This window comes from Lycium barbarum, chromosome 9 (assembly GCF_019175385.1).
Source record: "Lycium barbarum isolate Lr01 chromosome 9, ASM1917538v2, whole genome shotgun sequence".
Lineage (NCBI taxonomy): Eukaryota > Viridiplantae > Streptophyta > Magnoliopsida > Solanales > Solanaceae > Lycium > Lycium barbarum.
The window spans coordinates 10917445-10929351 of NC_083345.1; the positions used below are offsets into that span (position 1 = coordinate 10917445).

General features: G+C 35.3%; 1 protein-coding gene across 11 annotated transcripts; it reads left to right on the forward strand.

The window, feature by feature from the left end:
- The first annotated feature begins 6674 nt into the window (after nt 1–6674).
- On the forward strand, nt 6675–10436 carry LOC132608734 (uncharacterized). 11 transcript variants are annotated; one of them, XR_009570505.1, is made up of 6 exons: nt 6675–7609; nt 9119–9223; nt 9339–9395; nt 9478–9636; nt 9732–9781; nt 9886–10026. XR_009570505.1 is itself a non-coding variant. In XM_060322469.1 (4 exons), exons 1-4 carry the CDS (start codon nt 6848–6850, stop codon nt 10239–10241), a joined length of 1284 nt encoding a protein of 427 aa, XP_060178452.1. In that variant the 5' UTR covers nt 6675–6847; the 3' UTR covers nt 10242–10436. The 11 variants fall into 11 exon arrangements, 1 of the variants encoding a protein (XP_060178452.1); XR_009570502.1 differs by having other exon boundaries at nt 9871–10023; XR_009570504.1 differs by having other exon boundaries at nt 9882–10023.
- Nucleotides 10437–11907: the final 1471 nt, after the last annotated feature.

Consider the following 11907-nt stretch of genomic DNA (forward strand, 5'->3'; position numbering starts at 1 on the left):
TTAGAAAAAATTAAGGGAACTGGAATGACCCTCCAATTTCAGTAGCACCAGCAGGGGGGTTGATTGCAACCCACAGAAGCGAAATGGTAATGGCGATAATCCAACTAGGAAATTAGGCTCGAGCATGCTCAAAAGGACATAAACCAGTAGCCATTTTTATGTTTGGTAGCACCAAACCAGTAGCCAAAACTGGCTGGATTACTACTAGCAGGTAGCACCAACAACATATAACTTGATCAACCATACATTTAATTAATTGAAAAAGACGCCTTCAAACACACAAAAGGAGATAAAAAGAACATACACTGTATTCTAATTATCTAAAGATTTAGATTACAAAATCAAATGGTGAAGCATCAAAATGAATTTTTTTTCCACCTCATGAATCTTTCACAACCATTACATTCCATAATAAATAAATCTATTAGAAAGATAAGAGAAAAGAATAAGCAAAACTACAAGGTACGGACTTTAAAAACCCATCTGCAAGGACAATGAAGACATTTACTATTAAAAAAAAAGTACGCAAAAATCAGATCTTTTTATCACCAAAATAATCTTTCAAACAAATTCCCATCAAGGGACAGTCAATTCCCAAATAGACACATAAAATGACTAATAGAACTGCAAAATCAAGACATTTCATCATCAAAATGTATCCCCAAATAAAAAGATTGGAAAGACACATAACAGCACTGGCAACACAACAAGATCCAAAACATTTTACAAAACATCATTAAGAAACTAGAAAAAAAAATGAAGCTTTTTCACACATAAGGATTTACACACCAACACCTCGAAATTCACAGCAACTTAGCCATTTTTATGTTGCTGCTCAAATGAACACTAGCAGTTTAGCAGAGAAGGTAGCAACAACATAAAAACTTGTAGCATCCGCAAAAAAGAACCATTAACAGCAGCAAAATTTAAACCAGTAGAACTAACCAGCAGCAACAAACAACGTACAAGACAAAAACGAGCAACACAAACAACATAAGGTTAAAATGAGCAGCAGCCAAATGGCCAAACAACATGAATGTCCTAAATTTTAACTCCAAATACAAAACATAAGCTGTCACACTAAGTGTTAAAATCCATCGTTTTCATATAACAATCATAATTAAGTCCGAAATTCACCAAATTCAAAACATAAGCTTAAAGTTGAAGGCGAATCTGCCTCTCTTCAAGACATCTCTCAATATGCTTCATTAAGAAAGATGGGCCGTTTGCTCTATGACAATAAAGTATTGCACCACATGTCAAGCACCTTGCTTTACACTCTTCTTCATTGTCTTGAACCACCACAAAATGTTCCCAAACTTGTGAGCGAGCTCTAGAAGGCATGGTTGAACTTGAAAATAACAAAAAACAGATAAAACCAAAAGTTAGAATATAACTTTCAAGATAAAAGAACAAAACTACAAAATAAAGTATTAAACTTACCACTAGTAACAAAGAAGCAAATTGCAATCATACATCAACAATGCAAGGATCTCTTCCACTATTTGCCATCTCTAAAGATAATCTAATCAAATATGTCATACAACATAAAAGAGTATATTATTTTTTCACTAAAACACAAAAAAATACAAATCTTACCAAGTTCAAGTTCAAGTTCCTCAAGATGATCCAAACTTTCATCCACACTAATAGATTTAGTCTCTTTCCTAAGCCAATCTTGAACACAAATAAGAGATTGCACACGTTTAGGAGTCAATGAACTTCTAAACGAATCAAGTATACGACCACCGGTACTAAATGCACACTCCGATGCCACACTAGAAATCGGAATAGGCAATACATCACGTGCCAACTCTGAAAGAACAGGAAATCTAGTAGCATTAACTTTCCACCAACCTGAGATACTAAACTCAACGGAGGTTTTACTTAGGGCTGGGCATAAATACCGAAAACCAAAAAACCGAACCGAAACTTTAACAAACCGAACTAGTTTGGTTCGGTGTTTGGTGTCCATCGTCAAAAAACCGAAACCGAAATAGCCGAACCGAAGTTTGATAAAACCGAACCGAAAAACCGAACGTGCATCGAAATTTGATACATTACCCAAAAAAATTAAAATAGTCCAGGCCCATTAAGTTTAAAGCAAAAAAAAACCCAATTGTAATAAGTCCTCTTTTGCATTTGTATCCCTAATTTTCCACTTCAATTGAAAAAAATCAAATATCCTTAACAAAGAAAGGTAACTAGGATGTCTTTTTAGGATTAATGTATGTCCTTTATGTGTTTTCTTAATTATTCTTACGGTATGTATATAACACATGGTAATCCTATGTCATGATTATAGTTTTCTGTTCTTGTGTATCCTTTTTGTTTGATTTTGATTTCAATTTATCAGTTTTATGTTTTATTGCTTTTGAGAATATGAATTAGTGTCAATGGAATCGCTTATAATATTATATTAAAAAAACGAATTGAAAAAACCGAAACCGAACCGAACCGAACTTTAAAAAACCGAAACTGAAAGAACCAAACCGAACTAGTTTGGTTCGGTGTTTGGTGTCCACCTTCAAAAAACCGAACCCGAAATAGCCAAACCGAAGTTTGATAAAATCCAACCGAAAAACCGAACGCCCACCCCTAGTTTTACTTTTATCTATTGGCTCTTGTTCTTCACCAATGTATTTATCCAACTCGGATTTAGCACACCCACTTCCAGAATCTTCCTCTTGTTTCTTCAAGTGAAGCTTAGTTCCAAAGCATTTGATTTCACACTTGAAGAGGACCCAGAACTAGAAGTTACATCAGATGTATCATAAGATGAAGTAGATACAGAAGGAGACGATTGATGATGAGATGCTCTTGAATAATTTTTTAGATACTCTCCAAACAAAGATTTCATATAATCGTATACTCCTTCGCTTACTTTCTTTCCAACTTCCTCCCCAAATAGCTCTTCAAGCGCAAAGCTAACATACACAAACTTATTGCGAGGATCTAATACGAAGAAATAAAAATCATTTTGTTCATCTTTTCAGGATCACCCCAATACTTCCAAAACTTTTCTCTCATCCGCTCAGCCATTTTACTCAAATTAAGATCTTCACTTGTTACACAGACTTTCAAATATACATCAAGCTCACATATATCCTCAAAATGAACATTAGAAGTAACATAATGTGAACCTGAAGCCTTTACCGTGAGCTCGTAAAATCTTTCAAGAAACTTTATCACATTCCTTATATTCACCCAATCATCACATTCAAGCGTACCTGCAACACTTCCATCTTCACAAACATGAGTAGCAAGTTAAGTTTTAAATTGTCATAAAAAAAATCAAACCTATCAAAGGCCTTCTCAAAATTTTGTGCCGTATTCAACATCGCGTAGGTGAAATTCCACCTAGTAGGCACATCTAGAAGTAATGTTTTAGCAAATCCCACTTTTTGAACTTCACAACATTTCTTAAAGCTTCTTGTTCTTACCGAATATTCTCTAACATACCTTACCATTTGCCTAACACGTTTGACAGGAGCATCAATTTCCTTCAAACCTTCTTGCACAATTAGATTAAGTATGTGAGCCATACACCTCACGTGAAGATGCTTACCGTCCGTTATATTAGTTCCCCACATATTTAACTGTTTAGACAATTCTCTAACTGTAACATCATTTGAAGAAGCATTATCAACAGTAACAGTAAATATCTTGTCCAAGTTCCAATGAAGCAAGCAATTACTAATACTCTCTGCCATGTGCTCACCCTTATGACTAGTGACATGGCAAAAATTCAGTATTCTTTTATGCAACTTCCAATCTCTATCAATAAAGTGAGCAGTCAAACACATATAATTAATTTTTTGCAATGATGTCCATGTGTCTGTGGTAAAGCAAACTTTTGAATGTGCTTCTCTAAAAGACTTCTTCAAATTTTGTCTCAGTTCATTGTAACGTTCATAACAATCCCTTGTTATTGTTCTACGGGAAGGAATTTGAAATAGAGATTGGGCTTGACTCATAAACTTCTTGAAGCCTTCCTTTTTCTACAAAGCTAAATGGTAGTTCATCAATAATTATCATCTCAACTAAAGCCGTCCTAATTAATTGTTGATCAAATTCTCAATGCTCCTCTAGCTCATGCTTATCCTTAGATGGAAAATGTATCTTTTTTCTGAGTGGGAGGTTCAATAAGGGATTTATATGCAACGCACCTCCCTAAATGTTGTCTCAATCCCGTTGTCCCATTTGCAGTTGCAGCAGTAAGATCTTTTTTATAATACTTACACTTTGCTCTATCAATACCCTATACAACAACCTTCTCATAATGATCCCAAACAACATATCTAGATTACATTTCTTTTCTTTTCTTTGTTACCTGGGTGTCAACTGAGTAATCATTGCTATCAGTATCATCTGTATGAGGTATGCTATCAGTTGAATCAGCAACACTTAATTTAGTTTCATCCGCTATCTACGAAAATTAAAGAGAAAATATAAGGCGAAAATATAAGGCATTGTAGGCCAGCACGTTAAAAACCAAAAGCTCAATGAAAAATAACACCACAACCACCAGGTATGATAAAACTCTTTTTCTTTTTTCCATATACATAGAGATCAAATAACTACCCATTTAATTACAGCAAATTCACAACCACCAGATAATTATCATGTTACAACAATCAAAACAGTAGCAAGAAACTCACATCAACAAGATAATAACACAAAACAGTGAAACACCATAAATTCACCATAGACGACATAACAAGCAAAACAAAAGATACCAAAAAGCACCATAAATTCACAACTAAAAGAGCAAAATAATAACGACTCAATTGACAACAAGCAGAGACTTAAATATAACTTGCTAATACATCAAAACCAAAACACAACAGCACAACAAGAAAGAGCAGATGAAGTCGACCTCGAACTAGATGAAGTCGATTAGGAGAAGTGTGAGAGAGAGAGAAGTCGCTGCCAGAAATGAGGACTGATGATTAGGAGAAGTGAGAGAGAGAGAAATACTTACTCTGTTACCGTAAGTGAGAGGATTAGAAGACGAAGTCGTCGCCGGAACTCGGAAGAAATCGCCGCTGTGAAGTGTGAAGTTTGAACTCTCTGAAGTCTGAAAATTAGGGATACGTTCATACAAAAGACTGAAAGAGGGCTTGGGGTTTTTTTTTTGTTTTTTGGGTGGGGCTTAAATTTAATGGGCATAGGCCTGGACTATTTAATATATTTTGGCTAATATATAAAATTTCGATTTAAACCGAACACTAAACCCCGAACACCGAACCGAACACTGAAATTTCTGAAAATTGAAACCGAAAACCCGAATTAATTCGGTTTGATCCGATTTTTTGGTTTTCGATATTTATGTCCAGCCCTACTGTAAAGTGTACACGGGAGTTTACGGTTTTAACCTAAAATAACTAACAAAATATAGTACTATAGATGAATAATCAAGTGCAAAATCATCAAAAGCAAATACGTCAAAAGAAAAAGTCTGAATATGTGGACAACTTGTTAAACTTCAAAGTAAATTTCATCTATATATTTGAACTATCATTTATTCCAATTGAGCACCTGAATATATAATAATATGTTCTTATTAAATATTTTTGAATCAAAATTTTGAAAAAGGTTATGCGCGTGTTTTCAAATGCCCATTACGTAGATAAATTTACCACTTAAAATATGTCACATCTTTTAATTATACATATTAAACTCAATAAACTATAAAACCTCAGGCTTGTTCTAATAAATATTGATGTGTATAATTAAGGGAGTAGTCATATTTTATGTGATTAACTTAGTTACGTAATGGAAGCTTGAGAACACGCGCGTAAACTTTTCCACCATATGAGCCGAAAGTGTCTAATAGGAACACGTTATTATGTGTTCACGTTTTCAATAGGAACATGTCATAGTTTGAATGTCTAAATAAAATTTCAGCACATATTTTTAGCCAAGAAAAATAAAAAGCATTTTTTTTTAAATTTCGAGATTCAAACGATTTTTTACCACCTTTTCATATGTTTTAAAATATCTTGAATTGTTAATTATTGTGACATGTAATATTTACCTAGTTTCCAAACATGTAAATCTCATTTCAATTTTTTTTAAAAAAATTATATCTACACACTCAAAACATAAAGGTTTGACTCTCGAGATCTGAACGGTGCGGTATAAATTGGGACAGATAGAGCGATAATGTTACTATAATATGATATGTTATATTATACTCCCTATATCTCAATTTACGTAATACACTTTACTTTTTAATCTGTCCCAACAAGAATAATACTTTATATTTAGAAATAATTTAACTTGAAATTTTCTTTTTACCTTTAATGAAATAATTTATAGCCGCAGAAATATTTATGAATTATTTTAGACTAAAGTTTCGAACGTCATTTCTATCTTACACTCCATGTCTAGTCAAACTATATCACATAAATTAGGACAAAAGAGCTAGTATATATAAATTATTACTCCCTCTGTCTCAATTTATGCGACACCGTTTTCTTTTTGATCTGTGCCTAAAAGAATATCACATTTCTTCTATATTTAGAAACAATTTAAATTTATGAGATAATTTATAATCAGATATTTATATAAGACTTATTTTGAACCACACGTATCAAAAGTTTTAATTTATTTCTTAAATTTCGTGCACATTCATCATCAAAGTATATCAGATAAACTAGCTTGCTCTTTTACAACCGACTCCCTCGCAAGCAAAACCCAAACCCACCGCCCGCCCAAGCCTATAAACCAACTCTATCTCCCTTTTCATTTTTCATTAATCAAAAATCCAAAACCCTTCCTTTGAGAAATTATTAGTTCAAGATTCTTGATTTTCTAGACACCCTTCTGCTGATATTTTCCAATGACAGAAGCTACAATCTGTGAGTTTTATCACAAAAACAACCCAAAAATTATCACCAGTAGTACTGAAGATGGGTTGCCCTCTTATGGTGATGAAGATGATAAAGGTGAAATCTTTCAAGATGGGTTTGCTGAGAAAATGAAGAAAAAACAGGGAATTTGTGAAACGGGTCAGTTTAAAGATCCATTAGTTGTTGTCGGGTCAGAAGATGGGTTGTCTGGATTGAGCTTTTTTAGTAATGAAGATGATAAAAATGGAATCTTTGAAGATGGGTTTGGTGAGAAAATGAAGGAGAAGAAGAAAAAACATAGTATTTGTGAAACGGGTCGGTTTAAAGATCCATTAGTTGTTGTCGGGTCAGAAGATGGGTTATCTGGATTGAACTTTTTTAGTGATGAAGATGATAAAAATGGAATCTTTGAAGATGGGTTTGGTGAGAAAATGAAGAAAAAACAGGGAATTTGTGAAACGGGTCAGTTTAGAGATCCACTAGTTGTTTTCGGGTCAGAATATGGGTTGCCCTTTTCTATTGATGAAGATGATAAAGGTGGAATCTTGGAAAATGGGTTTGCTGAGAAAGTGAAGGAGAAGAAACAGAGAATTCTTGAAACGGGTCAGGTTAGAGATCCACTAGTTGTTTTCGGGTCAGATATTATGTTGTTGATTTTGAGTTGTCTTGACGCACGCAGCGTGGCACTGTCTCTACTTGTTTCTCCTGAATGGCGTGCTGTTGCTTCTTCTGATAAAATTTGGAGCTCCAAGGTTTGAACTTTAATCCTCAAAATTCATTTTGGCAAATTTGTTTCATTTCATGTCAATACTTGTATAATTGTTTGTTTTTAAGATGGGTTAAGAGCTCTATAAAACTAGAAATTCTGCTTTGTTATATGATTTTGTTGGGAAATTTTTCCTCAGTTGCAAATTTGTTATGATTTGTGCCCTATGGAGTGTACATGGTATAAAGTTGTTCTTATCATTTACTAGTTTTTTCAAATTGATGTAGTAAAGTGTGAACTTTTGCTATGTTGTAATTTTAGAGTAGCTAACAATTGGATTATTGTTGGGTTCAATTTTTGGTTGCAGGTCCTCCCAGGCCAGTTCTAGTTGGTTTGTTGGGAAGATGATAAATTGTTGAAGATCTATTGTCTCTTATGTTTCTTGCTCTTAATTGATTTACCAGGTACTGGAACATAATTTCTCCAAGGACTATTCTTAAAATTGAATCTTCTTTTTCAATGTCTGTCTACTTAAGCGGTGGTGGTAGGGATACCCAGGGGCAGATGCAGTAAGAGGCCGGGGTGTTCGGGCGAACACCCCGGACAAAAAATTACAGTGTATATTTAGGGTAAATTTTTTGTGTTCATGTACATATATTAACTTTTGAACACCCTGAACATATATTACAGTTTCTATTTAGGTCTAGTTATTTTTCCGAACACCCTGAGTATCCGCCACTGGGGATACCTTGGCAACCTATACTTGTGGGTTGTGCAGGGTGCACTGTGCACTAGTCTAGGTGAGAGCAGGTTGATCCGGACACTGTTAATGAAAAACAAAATGAAAAAAGAATCATGACTGGGATATAGTATGCTATTTAACCCATGAATCTGAAATCTTCTCATAGAAAATCAGGAGAGGTTAATCCTTCTACCTAATAGTGAGGGAAGTGAGATCTTATGCTAGTCACTGACATTCTATTTCGATGCATCAGTGGTTAGTGCCAATGCTCAATACTCCACCTTGTTGTCCTCTCAAGTCAGAAGATAAGATGACACATAGCTCTTCTCTAGATGACATGAATTTTACAGTTTGCATGTGGGTTTCTACTCTTCTTTTGGGGAGTTCGGTTGCCTGAACTAGTTGTAGTACTTCAGTTGTGGGTTTTAACTAGCGCAGCTTTGCTTCTTGGTATTGTTTCCCATTGCCTTGAGAGTCATGCTTTCAGAATACTGACTGAACATGAAATCTTAGTTTGGAGAGTTTCCATTTGAGAAGTGAAAAAGATATGTTTGAGGAAGAATTAGCACATCGTTTCTTGGAGCCATCAACAGTTCCAGAAAAGTGATATAAGCTTTGCTCAGTATTTGTTGTTTCCTTCACTAGATGTTAATAATTCAGAGTTCATCTTTTGTAAATTGATGTTATCGTCTGCCATCTGCTCTTAGGAAGTAAACAACTGTAAAAACTAAGTAAGAATAAACGAAGTCATGTTCTGCATTTAATTACAAACTCATAGCAGATGAATGATCTTTATATTTTATCTCTTTGTAGTGTGAAGAATTGTGGCATGGCAAAGCACATTTACCTCGGGTAGCAAAAGAGAATGGATTGTCTAAGTTGGCTGCTTACTCATTGTCCGTTATGGATGGTAAAAGGGTGAGTATTATCACACTTTATTTAGCACTTGCATATACAAAATCATTTACTTAATTCTTTGTATCTTTTGATTCGTCTGATGCTGCTGCTACTTTTTCATATATTATTTATATAGAAGCGAGTAAGAAAGGAGGATTTGTGTGATCATGCGTGGGAGTTTCATTTCACCGAGGTATGAGCTGAAGTGCCTTTTTCATATTTATCCTTTCTAAGTCTAACCTGGATTTACTTACTAATTTGAAGTCCATGTCTAGGCATTATCCACCCATAAAAATCATGCATGCTGCAGCTCGCACCAAATTGAGTTAGTAGAACTTGTACGTGCTTGAGAACACTTAAATCAGTTCGATGGAGTTTAAACGTCCAAAATTTTTTGGGGGATCGGTCACTCTGCGTAGCTTTGCAAGTTGTCTGTAAGAATGCAAAATGTCTACCTTCTTTCTTATTCATTACGTTCCACCTTTTGTTTTCATGAATATTTACTGCTTTTATTGATGTCACTGGTTAGTTTCATAGAACTTCTGCCAACTTGAAGCGGTTTGCTTGGTTTTGTATCCTGTAAGCTGCTTCCTTTCTCTAGTTTCCAGTCATAGGATAAGGACATAAACATAATCCTTGTATGAAATGCAACCTATATTTTCTGACAGTGACTCTTCAGGCAGCTCCTGAGTATTGGCGAATGCTCGATCCGTACTGGAATGGAACAGGCCCTCCCCTGCGCCGTTATTTCCTTCCAGATGGAAGTCAGACTGCAGAACCACGTGACAAAATATGGGGTGGTCATGAATCTTGCTTCTCCATAGTAACTAGCTTGCTTGCAGATGGGAAAATGAGACAACACTATGTGAGGATTAACCGTTGGCCCCCGATGTATGTGACAAGGAAGGAAGATTGGAGCTGGGAGATCTCTAACAACCTTTGTACCTACAGGAGCATCCCAGATGCTGATAAAGAAGATGGGACAGGACCTTTCTTTCTACTTTACGAATGCAGTAAACTTTACGAATGCAGTATGTAGTGTGCGATTATTTGAAGCCAAACTATGGAAATGCTTGCTTTGTTTTCTGTAATTTCGATCGAGTTTGTGTTTCTAGATGCATTTTGGAACAATCCAAGGCTTTGAATGGAAGATTACCAGTCCTTTTGTAATGTCTCTGTTTTGGGATCTGTAAACCACATTTTCTTGATATTTAAGTCTTCCAAGTTCTAATTCTTTCTACTTTCTAGAACTGTTCATGACCTTGGGGCCAGCTTAGCGTAATTGTGTTCATGGATAAATTAGATCTGACTACATGTAGTACCCAATGAGCTGAATCTGAAATGAGAAAAAACAAAAGAAAAGGAGAAAATTGGGTAGCAAAGAGCTTGGTAAAAAGAGCCAATGTGCCACGTTTGAATAAGAATGTCAAAAAAATTAATGTATTTGTATAGGAAAAGAACCTGTGTCTTGTGTTTTTAGTTCAGGTCCATCTAACAACGTGTTTACATCCAATCACATCGATTAATTATAAAAATGTATGTGTAAGACGCTTGTCATGTTATCGTTGGTTTGATAGAAATACCGGATGTTGATAAGCTTTTTCCAGTCAGAAAGTTTGCCTAATATTTCGTTCTGACCTATTAAGAATTCACTTTATCAAGTGGCCTTGACTGGGTGTTTATATCGTAGAGTTCTGTTTGGTGATATTGCCATTATCAATAACGGTCTTTATTTATACCCTTAAAACTGGGTAGCTAGTGGTCTCTTTAGTTTGGATTATCAAAAAACAATTTAATTATGTAAAAAGGATATTGGGAACTTAGTCGACTCCATTAATCTTTTTGTTCTTTGTTTGAACAAAAAATTCATCTTTCTTTGTGTTAGTTGAGGTTATTTGCCTCAGATTTCATCACAGGGGTTGCAGAACAAATGTTTTAGTAGGCATAAGGTGTAAAGCAAGATTTCACCTGTGGTATGGCATAGCTTTAAGCCTTATGCTCCATGAGATTATGTAAATTAATCTTACAGCAGTTTACTTTTAAAAAAATGAAAAAGAATTTAAAAAAAATTAAAGCAATAGTAATTAGGAAAACAATCTCTAGTGTAGGTCAATACAACAACAACAACAACAACCCAGTGAAATCCCACATCGTGGGGTCTGGAGAGGGTAAAGTGTACGCAGACCTTACTCCTACCAAGGTAGGACTGCTGTTTCCGAAAGACTCTCAGCTCAATAAAAGCATAAAAAGAAGTCAGATAAGGTTAAGAGAATCAAAGCGACATGAAATGAAATAATGCAAGCGAAATAATGCAAGCGACACAGATAACACAGGATAATCAAAGCACAGGAAATAACAGATGATAGCAAAAATCTGAGCAGAAGAAATTATATTGCGATAATGCGACTACTAATAAGAACGGAAAACGAGACTATCTACTAGCCTTCTACCCTAATTTGGGTCCTCCAAACCCTCCTATTTAAGGTCATGTCCTCGGTAAGCTGTAATTGCACCATGTCGTGTCTAATTACCTCTCCCCAATACTTCTTCGGCCACCCCTACCTCGTCTGAAACCATCCATGGCCAACCTCTCACTTCCAAGCCAGCCTCCTGGGGTGCTTCACTGAACTTACACTCCAAGTACTCTGTCTTGGTCCTACTCAGCTTAAACCCTTTAGACTCCAGAGTATGTCTCCACCTCTCCA

Coding starts and splice junctions, on each gene's coding strand:
- LOC132608734 (XM_060322469.1), top strand. CDS start 6,848: ATGACAGAAGCTACAATCTGTGAGTTTTATCACAAAAACAACCCAAAA. Junction 7,610..9,118: donor ATAAAATTTGGAGCTCCAAG/GTTTGAACTTTA, acceptor ATCTCTTTGTAG/TGTGAAGAATTGTGGCATGG. Junction 9,224..9,338: donor CCGTTATGGATGGTAAAAGG/GTGAGTATTATC, acceptor TTATTTATATAG/AAGCGAGTAAGAAAGGAGGA.